This window comes from Vombatus ursinus, unplaced genomic scaffold, assembly GCF_900497805.2.
Source record: "Vombatus ursinus unplaced genomic scaffold, bare-nosed wombat genome assembly UNPS02003796.1, whole genome shotgun sequence".
NCBI classification, from domain to species: domain Eukaryota; kingdom Metazoa; phylum Chordata; class Mammalia; order Diprotodontia; family Vombatidae; genus Vombatus; species Vombatus ursinus.
In genome coordinates this window covers 126,803-142,170 of record NW_020943574.1, presented here as the reverse complement: position 1 = coordinate 142,170, position 15,368 = coordinate 126,803, and the positions used below count along the sequence as shown (strand labels likewise).

General features: G+C 43.6%; 1 protein-coding gene across 1 annotated transcript in view; it reads right to left on the bottom strand.

Annotated features, from left to right (window-relative positions):
• Window positions 1-5,764: 5,764 nt before the first annotated feature.
• Window positions 5,765-15,368, bottom strand: part of LOC114052771 (bone morphogenetic protein receptor type-1B-like) — a 40,453-nt gene continuing 30,849 nt past the window's right edge. The window contains exons 9-10 of the mRNA XM_027875470.1: window positions 7,725-7,855; window positions 5,765-5,896 (exon numbers count right to left, since the gene is read on the bottom strand). Of these exons, the coding sequence (XP_027731271.1) occupies window positions 5,765-5,896; window positions 7,725-7,855 (263 nt within the window). The remainder of the gene's footprint in view (window positions 5,897-7,724; window positions 7,856-15,368) is intronic.

Sequence of the window (15,368 nt, the reverse complement as noted above, 5' to 3'; positions counted from 1 at the left end):
CACACGTCTATCCCCGGACGCTCTACGCTCTGTCCAGTCTCCAGGCCGCCGTACGTGCCCAGGTGTCGGTCAGGGCCAGGGTCTCCAGCAGACAGAGAGAGCGCGGAGAAGGCTCCGCGGTCCCCAGGTCCGGGATCCCCGAGACCAGGCTGCGCGGGCTGCAGAGAGGGGCGCGGCCCCGACTCCCGGGGTGGCTTCCGGAGAGGCTCCGCCGGCCAATAGCGGACGGCAGACGGCAAACGTCATCGGTTGCCGGGCAGAACCGAGCGCACACAGGCCGACGCAGACAGACACTGAGCCGAGGACGCGGCCGTAGGTAGAGACCTTGGCGCTTTCCGCGGCAGCGCCTCGGACCCAGCGAGCGCCCGAGGCTCCCTGCCTCCCGGCGTCACCGCGGGAGCGCCCGGCCCTGGGGCCCCAGCTGGGCCCGGAGGCAAAAGAAGGTCCCCGCCCTCAACCCTCCTCTGCTGGCCCGCCAGCCCCCGGCCCTGCCCGGCGTGACCCTCTGCCCTGCTCGGAAGCGAGGGAGACATTGTCCGCACCCAGAACCGAGGAAATCTGCGGGCTGACTCGCGGAGGGCTGTGCCGGCCCCCCCCCCTCCCCCTCCCCCCCGCTTTAAGGACCTACGTCCCAGCTGTGACTCAGGCAAGCCTCGGCCCGGGACCGGGAGTCGGAATCAGAGCAGAAGGCTTTGTCTCAAGGCGGAAGGGGCAGGGACGTGGCACGGTGGATAGATAAAGCCCAGGGCCAGGAATCGGGGAGACCTCAGTTACCATCCAGGCCTCAGAAATTGACTAGCTGTGTCACCTTGGGCAAGTCACTTGACCCTGTTTGCCTCAGTGTCCTCATCTGAAAAATGAGCTGGAGAAGGCCAGCTTTGTGGCACAGTACTAGAGTCAGGGGGCCCTGAGTTCAAAGGTGACCTCAGACGCGTAACGTGCTATGGGGCAAGTCTGAAGTCTGGTAGAGCGTTACCCAATGGTCAATCTGGGAAGGGTGAGTCAGGAAGCTCGGGAAGTGGTAGGGAGTCCGAAAAAGACTTAGGGGCAGGGAGTTCATTCAGCAGCCAGGCTTGGGAGGAAGGTGCGCTTCTGGCAGAGCTAGAGGACATTCACCAAGAGGTCGGACGAGGACAACGAGCCCAACTGGCACGGGCGGCCAGCAGAAGCCAGGAAACACGGGGGGCTCGGGCTCAGCCCCACCTGCGACCTGCACGCACTTCCAGGAGGCAGAGAGATCTCAGCCCTGAGGTGAGGCAGAGAAATTCTGGCTCAAAGACTTCCTCCTTCTGGCCAGCACCACCCTATCTGGCCCCCAAGGCCTCCAGGACGGCTAGGTCCTTTCCTCCACTACACCCTAGGTCAGGAGTTCAGGACCCTGCCTGCCCCCGCTTCACGAGCCCTGCCCTTCATCCCAGGGAATGCCCCAACTCCCTTTCCCATCTTCTTACACTTCACTCCTCTGTGCTTCTCTCCGACCCAAGCCACTGGCCTCCTGGCTCATTCTTGGTCAAGAACCTCCCTTTGCTGACACTGTGCCTTTCCGATGGTTGGCTCCTCTACTTCAACTGCTACCGTGATGGTGCAAGACTTCATCACTTCACACCAGCTGTTCCTCAGAAAAGGAACTCCGGTCTTCTCACTGGCTGTCCCCCACGCCCAAGACTCTCTTTCTCCCTCGTCTCTGCCTCTCGGCTCCTCTAACTTGCCACAGGTCTCAGCTGAAGTCCTGGCTTCTAAAGAAGCTTTTCCAGGTCTTCCTTAATTTTAGAGGCTCTCCTGAGATTCCACTACTGACATACATATATACATCTCTCTCTCTCTCTCTCTCTCTCTCTCTCTCTCTCTCTCACACACACACACACACACACACACCCCTTCTCTCTCATTCTCTCCATTCCCTGTTCTATGTTCTCTCTATTAGAATGCGCACTTCTTGAGCAATAAGGGCTCTTCACCTTTACTTCTACCTCCAGGACACAGAAATTCCTGGAAATAGAGACACTCCTATAAATACAGGTAGTTTGTACACAGTAAGCATTTATCAATTTAAAACATTCTTTCATTCATCTACTTTAACCCCCTCATTCTTTTAAGACGAGGAAACCGAGACCCAGGATGGTTCAATTACTGGTCCAAAATGAGACAAGTCTCAACCTCCAGAGTTGGGATCTGGAATCCGAGCCCTCTCTCTCCAAAGGAAGTATTCTTTCTTCCGTCTTCTTCTTACTGCCTCCTTTTAAGGCATTTTTTTTTTTTTTGTTCAGAATTTCAAGAACTAAAATTTCTGGTACTGATGAACACAAATGGTATACTAAATTCCAATATTTTCTCCCACAAATGCTGTTCATTTTCATTGCTGAAAACCCATCCTCATTTCAATCATCAATAGCCCATTGTCCTCTTAATTACAACAGGCACAAATTTTAATTACCTGTTCGTAAGGAAAATGAAATTTTGCATTGGTTACCCTCTCCCTTCAATCAATCTTTTCAGTCAGTCATTGAGTGTGTAAAAAATATGTCACATAAAAATGTAATACAATAAGAGAAGTCAGAACCAAAGATAACAGAAGCTTCTTTCCATGGAGAGAATGAGGCCATTTTATTGAGGGGGAATGTTCAAACAAAGCCGTATACAATTTGTACCCAATACAGACATACACCTGAACATCTTAACATACAAACGAACATTACATTATCTACCAACTGATATCCTAGAATCCCTTCTCTTGAGGGAGTAAGAGAAAGTTTAAATTGCTTATAATTAAGAATAATTCTGAAAGTAAACAATCAACTGATAGAAACATTTTCCAGGTTACTCCCTCTTCCTCTGTATAACATTTTCCCAGCTACTAGATCTTTCATAACAATAAAAATAAAATTAAAATTGTTCTATCCTATAGTGTTTTGTAGATTGATTTTTAAAAACAATTCCTGTAAATACAGTTTTTGCAACAAAAGGAAAGAATTATTGAGAAATGGCTATTATAAATTTTTTCTATAAGATAAACTCTAATTGGTCTTTAGTACCTAATTAATATCATAATACTTTTACAGTGATTGAAAAGCTAACTGTCATTTGTCTCGATTCAACAGAGTGAAAAATACCTACAGTTTAGGGGTAGGAATTAGTTATTCTCTCTTGGTAATCGTTATTAGCAGCTCTGGAATAAACGTTTGTCAGCTTCTTCAGCACTTCAAATGCTTCATGATTCCAGAGGATTCAAGTGATCTGAAAAGGGAGTTTGGAGTTTTGATTTGAGAAAGATTATTTTGGCTTTGATTCGAAGATGGTTGAAGAGGTCATCGGGAAGGACATAAAGGACATTTCTTCAGAGAAATACCAGAGGTTTGATTTGGGAAAGACCCGAGTGATTTGGGTGCTGCGGCCAGAAAGCCCCCTTCCAAACACTTCACTGTTTCCCTGCCGCCACCACGTCTGTCTCTGAACCACCTGGCCTTCACGTAGAAAGGTTCTCTGCAAATTGCACCTATATTAATCTCAACGGTAAGTTAACCTGTTCCAATGCAACGAAAAGAATACTTTTACAAAAAAAAAAAAAAAGGAAAATGAACTTTATTTTCCGCTAACATCGGGCACTATAGTTTCTACTGAGTTTATTTTAGTTATGACTAAAGCAGCATTTAGATCTCAGATTTTATTCAAAAACAAAAAAGGAAGAAAAGCATCAGCAGTGAAAAGAAGTACTTCTTTCCACCTGTGAGCTGGACGGGAAGCCCAGAAGGATGAATTACCAAATACTGGACGTAGCACAATGCCACCAGCGTCGAAGAAGACCTGAGAGCTACTTCTGGAGGTTTTATTTCTTGGAAATAAATCATCAGTTGCAGGAAAAAAAAAAAAAAACATTTCCTTTGATTTTTTAAGCAGTTGTCGAGTTTTCACAAATCTCCAATCTCTCTGAAATCCCCGGTGAAGAGCTCAAGAGCAGAAATGCATGACCTCACACTGTCCCCCAGAGCTTCTTGGGATGGCTGCCTTAAAAGATGGCTAAAACCCCAGAAATTGACCATTTCTCCCAATTATTCTTTCTAAGAAAATCATGGAAGTAGAGAATTCTGATGACTTGAGGATGGCTAAAACTTCCTTTTAAAAAGCTCTATTGTCGTTGTTCTGTTTCGTTTTGTTTTTTTTCCTGAGGAGTACTGGCTCTGATAATGACGTTATCCATGGAACTCAAAAGCTAAAAACCCAGAAGTTGAAGAGATGATTTGTAAACAGACAAATGGCTTAGAAAGAAACTAAAAAGTGAGTCACACCTCAACAGATTAAAACAATTAAAATACAATAAACCAGCTCAAGGTTTTGAATGTGAAGTCAAAAATTATAATATCCCCGGGGATGCAGAAACAGTACATATGCACCAAAGGAACAAATCCCAGCAGCAATCCTATGTGGGGACAGTCCTAAGCTCTCTGCTATCCCTTTGGAAGCCTGTACTTCTGTATTTCTAGTTAGAATACCATTAATTGAACCCCACAAATCCCTCCCTGGCCATCCCTCCCATTATCGATAAGAAAAGCACCATGCAAGACGTTCCCTCTTGTGCTTCTGGGTTCGGCTCTCGTATACAAACAGCGCCCTTGCTTTACCTACTCAACCACAGGGAGCCAAATGTCCCTTCCAATGTACCTTCTCTTCATCCCGACTGGATGACGGTCTGCCTCACTCACTACTGATCTTTCCTGCAGGGAGAACTCAATTTGTGCTGAAGTCTTCAGTCACTTACACAATTAAGATTTAAGAAAAGAGAAAAAAATGTTTCAGTTTAATGAAAAGGGGATGCTTTTGTTAGTAACTGCCTAACAGAATCAGAAACCTGAGGAGTTTCTGAACAATAACAATGCTGCTTACTTACTCCGATTCAATTCTTACAAACTGCATTGGTGCTATGGTTTCATATTCTGTGAAACCGCCAAACACCACCTGCAAATTACGTGAAAGCGTGGTCAGTCATCAGCCCGTCGGCTGGTCACGCTAGAGGGGATGCTGACCTCATCAAGAGCAACTGCCACATCTGGCGCTAGTCAAAGTGGTCTTTGGAGGCGGGAGAGACAAGAGACAGGTGGCTTTTCAGATATATCAAAACTTCTCAAACATCACAGACCTTGGGGTTTGCTTGGAATGCCACATTCTCACAAATAGAAAAGAAAGTGATTCTGTTTTTCCCTTCAGGCATCATTTTTGGGTAGCTGCCCTTTGTGTTTTGTTTGGGCTGCAGCAGTATGTGTGTTTACGGTGTGTTTTATTTTTTTAATTTTTATTATTTTTTTTTCCCTAGGCAATGGTGTTAAGTGACTTACCCAGGGTCACACGGCTAGTTAAGTGTCAAGTGTCTGAGGCCGAATTTGAACTCAAGTCCTCCAGACTCCAGGGCCGGTGTTCTTTCCGCTGTGCCACCTGACTGCCCACAGTGTGTTTTATTTTGAAAAAAAGATTAAGGTATTTTTTTTCTTTAAGATCCCTCAATACAAAGTTTTCCCAGGAAGCAACATGCATCATTTTTGTATCAGTTACCCAAGAGGTCTCCCTCCTGCAAACAGGCCCTTTGAGCCTGGGATTGGCTGAGCCACTCTTTGTCCAGGGTTCTTTCTCCCCGAGAGCAAGTGGCCTGATCCTGCTCGGGGGCATGATGCCATTCAGCATCTGTCCTACGGAAGGAAGCATCTTCAACCTCATCTGCTTTGCCAACAAAGGGAAAAAGCTGTGCTGGCCATCTCCAGATGTTTTCTTTCTCCCTTCAATTAGACTTTGGTGTGTCCTGCAACTCTGACATCTTGGCAAGGGTTTTTTTAACCCGAAGGGCTGTGAGACGGCAAGAAGGTTTGTGGGCCCAGCATTCTATCATGAGCCTCCCCATCCGCCGTAGACACTGTGGGGAAAGAAATGGGAATATTAGAGCACAATTAGGAGAATGTGCTGTGATCCACAGGGTTACTTCTGAGACTCTGGGAAGTGTCAGTACAAAAAAAAGATAATTTCTCCTTTAAACTGTACAGGCACAAAGATCCTCAGCTCCACTGTGATCCAAGATTAATGGATTAACGCACAGCTTTCGTGTCATTCATGTTGCCTCCACACAGGTGGTTTTTGGCTTTGCAACACAGCGTTAAAGAAATAAAAAATATCCTGGGGATCTGTTTGGTTCAACGGCACACTCCCAGATTGTTTATGACACTTTCTAAGTTTAACTCTTTTTGCCTAATTGCCTATGACACAAAGAGGGAATCAAATTCCCAAAGTACAGCCGCCTGCTACAATCACCACCTAAAACTGTACTATTTAACAAGATTAAGGACCGCTTCCTAGAATCACAGACTTGGTCTCCAGTGCTCACGTGTGCTATATCAATTACTAGTCTTCTCACTTGAATAGATATCCTTGGTGGAAGAGTGCAGAGCCCCTGGATGGTCATCTGTTGGATATACCATAGTGGGGCATTCTTTGAGGGGTGTGGGTGGGACCAGATGGCTGCTGAAATCTCTTTTAACTTCCAAAGTCCGTGATTGTGAATTCAACACTTTCCCCAGACTTCATCTCAGACCTCCTATTTGGAAAGTATGCATGTCATGATGCATTTCAGAAACTGTACAGAAGTGACACGCCAAGATGGGATAAGGGAATAGAGGTCCTTTAATAACAACAACAACAACAGAAAAACTCATGCTTTTCCCCGAAGAATCATTTATTAACAGCAGTTCTTCTATCTAATCTACCATCCAGACACATGCAGACATGGAAAATGTACGAGGGTTCGTGTTGGTGTGTGTTAAGTATCCAGCCACCACCACCACCACCAAGATGGACAAAGTGGGAATGAATGCATCGTGTAGAGCCAATAAAAGTGAATCCTGCCACAGGGAAAGGATGCTGCTCAACCGGAAAAGCACAGTCTCCAAACAGAGATGACAAGACCAAAGTCACACAAACAGCTTCTCTGGGACAATTCGTGCTAACCCCACACTTCCACTTGTCTTGTCTCCCTCACCTTCCTTTTCTCTGCCAGTTTTCAGATCTTACTGACCTGACCACTCAAAGAATCGTAGGGTCTGAGAGACAGAAGGGAGGCAGTGGCCATCCGATCCCATCAATACCAGCAAGGAATTCACACCTTGTCCTACCTGACAAATGACCATCCTGCCTCTACTGAAACACCTCTGGGACAACCCTTTCCCATTTCATGTTGTTAACAAAGGCTAAAATCCCAATCTGGTCTGCTTCTTGTATTTTTGCTTGTCGTGTGTACCACAATGTTTCTGAATTTTTGCATGTCAATGAGATAATAAGTAGAAAGCTTTACCTGTCGGCATGCTGATCTCCCGGATCACAGAAATGGTGAAACCACCTCTGTGTGCGTGGGTGGGGAGGAAATCATTGGTAAAACCAATATATGAAAAAAAAACCACTCATGGAAATAACCTTGCTGTAGCTGATAAGATATAAGAAATAAAACATCAGGATTATTTAGCAGTGATGTAACGGGTCAACATCTCTGAGAAAAAGCAACATCAGAAAATTAAACAGACAGCTAACGCTCTGGGCTTTGGCTCTCCCCAAGTTCCTTTGCTCCACTCCACTGCCAATACCTCTTTTAAAAAGAAGCCCTGCAGTGAGAACTAGCAGTTCAACAACAGACTTTTTGCACAGAATTGACCAGATGTCACCGTGGTCTCACCCGGAGAGTGGGCCTTCCTTCCTACCTCGTCACTGTTCCACCTGTCGGGAATGGAGGGACGGAGTTTCTGGATGCACACGATCTCCCTCATAGCTTCAAAGGAGGAATCACTAGGTACCAGGTCATAGTAGGGAAGCTGGTATTCTTCTACTATTCCTAGAAAAAAAAATTTTACTTTTGTTCAGCTAAAGTCTCATCAAAATGGTAACTATCGATATTAACTATACACATTAGAACATGTTTGGGGTGGGGCAGATCTTTAACTTGTATTTTATTGATGCAGGGAACTGAGGGTGAGAAAATCCCCTCTACCAAATCAGTTGTACAACTCCTCTACAACTGATAGACTTACAAAGTTGCCTGGCTCACTGAGAGTATACAAGACCTGCCCAGGATCGGAAAGCCAGCCTGAGTCAGAGACTGTCCTGAAACCCACGTCTTTGTGACTGCGGACCAGCCTGCTGCTGTTCACTGTGCTGAGCTGTCTAGTACTAATCTGGTGAAGCAAAATGAGTCCAACAGACACACATTCAAGTGATGCAGACTGGCATTCTTTCCTATTTAAAAACAAAGAAAGTATTCTTTAGAACCTTCAAAAAGACCCTTTTCTAATGCTTCAGTTTAATGATGAAATGACTTTTAAATTATTATTTTGTAAAACTGGTTGCACTGCAGTGGCCATACAGTTCAAAACTGCTTTCGTATTTATCCAGTATTTATTAGACATTAGGTTTGGGCATTCTAAGGTGGCACAGAGACCCTGCTATTAAGACCCTCTATTACTAATCTCATGGAGGGAAAAATCACGTACACAAGATATGAAATACAGGAAGGGTACGTGAGATAAGGGCTAACCCAAGGAAAAGGGTTTTGAGAAATCTCAGGACAAAAATGATCACTTTCTGCTAGGGCTGTGTGAGAAGGCAGGAACAGGTTTCATGGAGTAAATACCATGGGTGCCAAGCCTTGAAAGAAGAAAGGGACTTCCACATGACCCAAAAAGTGGGTTTGGGAAGGAGATTGTTGCAGGCACGGCAATGTTGTCCCCAAAAAAGGGAACCATTGAGCAGAGTTTTGCTGGAACTCTATTAAGCCTCGAGGGCAGAGGTGGGGTACCTGGCCTGGAGGCCATGTGTGGCCCTCTGAGTCCTCAGGCCCAACTGCACTTAAGGTCCTAGAGTGCTCCATGTGGCCTCGAGGCTGGAGGTTCCCCACCCCTACTCTGGCGTGACTGAATATCTGTCTGCTTATATAATGGGAGCTTAATGAAGCCACATTTACAATGACCAAAATCTGATTCAATAAACTCCAAACAAATGTGAAAAGTGGGATGCTATCTCTGTTCCGAGGATTTCATGCCACTTCAGAAAGTAGTCAACTTGGGGAAGATCAGATTCTCCTCCTCGTAAAAATCTGGGGTTTGGAGAGACCTCCCATCTGCACGGGGTGATGGTGCAGGCTACAGGGATCTCTCTCTCTCTCTCTGTCTCTCTCATTTTCCAACTCCAGCGCGCTTATCAAGGGCAGGCGACTTGCTCTCTGCTCAGTGACATTCTCAGGGCAGCTCCCTGTTATCATCACAGTAAATTCTGTTCTTGTAACAATATTTTCTGTTAATAATTATCTCGTACAGAAAATCTTGGCGAGTCCTTGTGCTCTGTTATTGTATCTTTGAAGTAAATATCCCTTTGTAAAAGCTAACTGGTATTAACTGGCTAAATGAAACCAGGCTGATAATCACAGTGATTAACATGAGAACACAGCAGAACAGGACCTGAGCCAATAGCTTTACAAAATCTTCTCCAAACCCTGAAGGTCCAGGATCGAGGGGTGGCGGAGGGAGATGGAGGATGTAGCGTCGCCGACTCAGAGTCGGACTCGTGGTTACGTAAGACTGGGAGCTGGTAGGAGGATTCTCGAGCTTGTAAACACCGTGTAGGTGTGTGCGCTCCCTAGGAAACCGTGAGAGTTGCCTGTTCTATTTCTCATTGGCCAATTTCTGGACTGATTAATACATCAGGTTAGAATTGTTTTAGTTGCCTATTTCTACTCATCTAATTTGATATTGCTTTGATATTTGTTCTACTAACGCAACCATCTGATGGCACAAAGAGAACCAATTTAAAAATTACTCCTACTTCGGTAACAAGTCATTTCCTTTTAAGATATAGCAAATCATTTTTGGTGTGATGTTACTTGGTGTGTGCCTTTTCAACACTCCTGATATAAACAACAATATACAATAACTCATAAAGCATCACGAAATTGTGGACAAAGACCTGGGTTCAAGGTACCCCTCCGACACCTACTATGGGACCCCAGGTAAGACATTTCACCTCAAAGTGTCCCCAGACACTAGAGGATTGTGAACTCGTTGCTTATCTGCAAAGGGAGGGGGAATGCCCTCAGTAAGGAGCTTCTCCTATCAAGTAAATGACAGGTCTCAAGGGGAACTTTAAGTAACTCCAACTCAATGTATACAGCCCTTTAACTTTTACAAAGCCTCCCTGCATTAGCCCTGGGAAGCAGACAACACGAGTAACAAGGCTTTGCTGCAGCTCTGACTGCATCAGTGCGGCACTCCTTCCAGCAGACTGCTGCCTACCTGTGCTGACTTACCGAACGGGAATTTTATCTGCATTCCCACACACACCTGCCACAAACTGGAGTTTTCTTCCCCTTCCTTGGACGTTGTACGCGTGCACACGAGCTATCCATTAGCTGCTCCCGCCCCCTACCCCCGGTCCGGTCCCACGTTTGTCAGACATCCTTTGTGCTGTGGGTGGGAGAGACAATCCCACGTCTTCATTTTAATGATACGGAAACACACTCCAGAAGGATGAAACAACCGTTCCCAGGTCACAGAGCTAAGAAATAGCCGAGACAGAATTTGAACCACGTCTTGTGATATTACTACCGTACCCCAGAAGGTGGTAGAGTACTGAACTGACTAGGTCCAGGATCCTTACTTTACCAAAATACCACTTTAACAAAAACCCTGGCTATATGCTCCTCTCTCCTCTCTGCCTAACCACAGGATACCTTACGAACCAGCTCGTGCCTGCCTCTTCCAGGAAGCCTTCCCTGACTGGGCCAAGCCACTTTGCTCTTCATCTCTTCTGAACGCCTTTCATACTTTCAGAATACGTGCCTGTTATGGGCAGGAGGTGTGTCTCATCACCCCAATTAGATAAAAAAGTACCTGAAGATGAGGGCTTGGGGCCCCTCATTTTGTCTGGGAGTAATACAATGTCTGGTAAGGAGTGGACACTTAACGAATTGACTGCTTGGTGAGTGAATGAATGAATGAATGAATGAATGAATGAATGAATGAATGAATGAATGAAATAAAGAGAGGATAGGCAGGGCTGGGCTTTGGCAAAACTGCAGTCAGTGAATCATCCCTCTTGGACCTCTCACCCACCATCTTGGCCTCTCCGTGGTGGTGGCTGATTGCAAAGCAGGCCTTTGTGTTGCAAATGTGGCACAGTAATCAGTCGTGGGCCCCTACATGTTACATTCTTCTGATAGCCCTGACTATTCCAGAACTTGGAGGATGAAACCCGTAGAAAGCCCAGAGAAATGGTGGCATTATACACGCTTCTGAAATACACAAAAGGAGCTCCCCATTTCGCACCGGCTGTATTGCTTTTGACTTCTATGGAACTCCCCAGGCACCAGAAGGATAAAAGATGTTGGACTAGAATGGATCCAAGCAGTCCTCAAGTCTGACCTCATCTTACAGAAGAGAAAACTGAAGCCTAAGAGGGAAAAAGACTTGCTCAAGGTCACATGGTTCTCACAGACATTTTTGTTGATCGATTCAATGGAGAAAGCAGGATGCAAACCTGCTGACCTGATACACAAGAGTTTCTCACAGCGGCACACCATTAAAGCAACTGCTCTGGGTTCATTTGAAAGAAGGTGACTGGCTGCCACTTCTGGGTTGTCTGGTGATCCCGAGACGAGAATACTTCCCTCCCTCGATTGGTGACAAGTGATACTCTCTTCTAGACATCCTCCAAGGCGGCATATCCCATCCTATTTGTATGGCTACTGATGACAGCTTAATTCACAAGCAGCACCTCTCACCCACCCAGCATTTCTTTGGAAAGCATAAATATCGGTTTGTCGCCTGTTGCCCAATTTCTTTGTTTAGAGTTATTCAGAATAAGATCATCAGAAGAGACTGTTGGGAATGCACTGAAACCTAGAGTGCATGGAGGAAAAGGGATTGTATTTGCCACATTAGCTTACAACCAGAATAATAGTTCTTTATTTTCAATACCAAAACACTAAGTAGGAATTCTAGCTAGCAGTCCTAAGAGGTTTAGTTAACTGACTTCCTTTTAAAATGGATTCAGATTTGTAAGAATAAGAGTCATCCTCCAATAGTCAAAGCATATGAATAGGTAGTTTCACAGGAAGAAATCCAAGCTGTCAATAGTTATATTTTTAAAATGCTCCGAATCACTAATAATGAGGGAAATGAAAATTAAAGCAACTCTGAGGCTATTCCTCAGACCCATCAGATTAGGAAAAAAATGGGGAAAAAAAGGAAAATGAAAAATGCTGGAGGTGCTGTGGGAAAATAGGTACATTAATGCAGTCAGAGCTGTGGACTGGTGCAGCCATTCTGGAAAACTGTTTTCACCTGTTCTTCCAGTTACAGCGAGGTCCTGATTAGTACAAATAATGAAGACGGGGAAGTGGTTCATTTCTTTGAATTTTCATTGCACGTTTCCATTGGGCTAGAACTAATTACCGTATTTTATTTATCGTTGTAACTTTGAAGAGTTCAATTCAATAAATTGACCACTACATGGGATTCATTATTCACACTAATCAAGATCTAGCTCTGCGTGTGTACAAAATCTTACTTGATCCTTACAACAATCCTGTGAAATGGACGCTATTATACAGAGGAGAAAACAGAGGCTGAGAGAAGTTAGGTAACTTGTCCTGGGTCACACAGCTGGCATCAAGGGCAGCATCTGAATTCTGGTCTTTCTGATTCCATGTCCAATACTCTACCCAGTGTGCCACCAAGCTAAATTGAGTCCTTTGATCCATCAATATCATTCCTAGGTCTGTATCCCAAACAGATCAAAAAAAGAACCTGTTATTATTTACAGGCACTCTTTTTGTGGGTAGCAAAGAATTTTAAACTAAGAGAGTGCCCACTGATTAGGGAATTACTGAACAAATTATAATGAAGGAATGTGATGGAATGCTATTGTGCTGTAAGAAAGGATGAAAGGTATGGTTTTTAGAAACACCTGAGAAGACTTGCACAAACTGATACAAAACAAAGTGAGAAGAAAAAGGAGAAAAAAATCATACAACAACATTGTAAAGACAAACAATTTTGAAAGACTTAGGAACACTTGCAATGACCAACCCGGAGGCCAAAAAATTCGCAATAAACAATGCTACCTACTTCTTGACTGAGAGACCATAGACTCACTATGCAGATTCAGACATACTTTTTTAAATATGGCCAAGTGGGAATTTGTTTTGCTTGATCTATGCACATCTGTTACAGGGGTTTTGTTTTGCTTTCTTTTTCTTTTGAATGGGGATGGGAAAGAGAGAAAATAAATTAATTGAAAAAAAAAAACCCAAAAGGAAAGGAAAAGTCATTAGTGAGTTTTATACTTGAGCTCTTTTTTGAAGACTGAATGCCTATTCAGCATCTGGTCGGGGAATAATGCCTGTATTAACTTTCTGCTTATACATTATACTGTATCTGCTTCAAGAGAAACATTTTCTACTCTCCAAGAGCTCATAAAAATCAACTTCCCAGTGCAACGATGAGACGCCAAGACTTTAAATGCACCACTCCAAGGTAGTGCAAATCTTTGCAGTAATGTTAAACTCTTGTAATAACCCCAAAAGAGGAAAGGACACAACCAAGCAGAATGAAAGTATCAAACAAATGCTTAAATATCACGCATCGGTATTTCTGAGAAGAAAATCAGTCCCCCAGACGATGAGCTGTGAACAAGCAGTTTTCAGAAAAAAGGAATGCGAATGGATCATCAACTATATTTTTTAAAATGCTTCAATAACTAAGAATCAAAGAAATGCAAATTAAAACCCATGTTTCACCTCACACCCTGAAAATCAGCAAAGATAAAAATGGACTAGTGCTGGAGAGGCTGTGGAAAGATAGGTCTAGTAGATCTGTGAGTTGATCTCATCACTCTGTAAAGTAATTTGGAACCATGCAAGAAAAGTCAACATGTTGTTCATATCTTTGGACTTAGCAGTACCACCTTTGAGAGATCAACGATAAGAGAAAGGCTATAAATATGTTAAAAAAAACAAGTGCAGCATTATTTGTGGTAGCAAAAAAATGGAAATAAATTCATTACATATCAATTGGGCAGTGGTTAAAGAATTTGTGAAATGGAATGCTGAAACATTATTGTACTCAATAAATGATGGATTTGAAGAATTCAGAGAAACAATGTAAGATTTAAGCAGAGTGAAAACAGCAGAACCAGGAACCATTAAAGCAAACACCACTAAAATATTTCAGAACTCTGATTCAAATGAGAAATCTGAACTCCAAAAGACTAATTGCTCTAGAAGGAGAGAATTGGTAGACTTTGGGGGGCAGAATGAGGTATATATAATATGATAAACATATCAGTTTGTTTTCCTTAGGGGTACTTCTTTACTGCAAATAGAAATGAAGTGTTGTAAAAATAAATAATGCATTTAAAAGCTATAACTAATTGCACTGTAATTATACTCCAACTTCTTCATTAATTGTCAGACTCTTCCAATATATTGTTTCTCCCATGCATATATTTCAAATACCATTTTAAATCAAAACAGTCATTTAAGTCTGTGGATTTCTGAGGCATCATTGTGTAGTAGAAATATCACTAGCTTTAAAATGAGAGTATGAATATGATTTTTTAAAATTGTATGTCTATAAGTATGTCATTTCACTTTTTAAAATTTCAATATCCTCATCCTTAAAATGCAAATAATAATACCTATAGCACTAACCTCACCTGGTTTTAAGAAGTAGATGCTGAGGGGCAGCTAGGTGGCGCAGTGGATAGAGCACCAGCCCTGAAGTCAGGAGGACCTGAGTTCAAATCCAGCCTCAGATACTTGACACTAGCTGTGTGACCCTGGACAAGTCACTTAATCCCATTGCCTAGCCAAAAAAAAAAAACAAAAAACAAAAAACAAAAAACAACCCAGAAACAAAAGAATAACTAGCAATAGAAGGGGCACAGGCTAAGTGAGTAGGATAGACGGTGTTGTACAGGAGCTGAGAGGCAGTTTCTGTTGCCAAACTCGGGGAAAGGCAAGTCATGTACAATAGAAGAGATGGTATTTGAGCAAAGTCTTGAAGAAAGAGTGGCACTTATGTAAGGTGAAGGAAACAAGGTACTGTGGGCAGGGAAAGGCAGAGAGATGGGGCACTGTGCTGGAACTTAACAAAAATGTACATTTAGGTAATAATAGCTCTGCAAAATGCCTTCTTCACCTCCCTCATATTACAGATGAAGAAACTGAGGCTCAGACTATAGTGGAGAAAGGACTGGACTCAGAGACTTGGCTTCTACTTTGGGCTTTGAGAGGCACTTTTACATTTTCTAGACTTTAGGGTTTTTTGTATCTAAAGTGAGCAGGTTAAAATTGT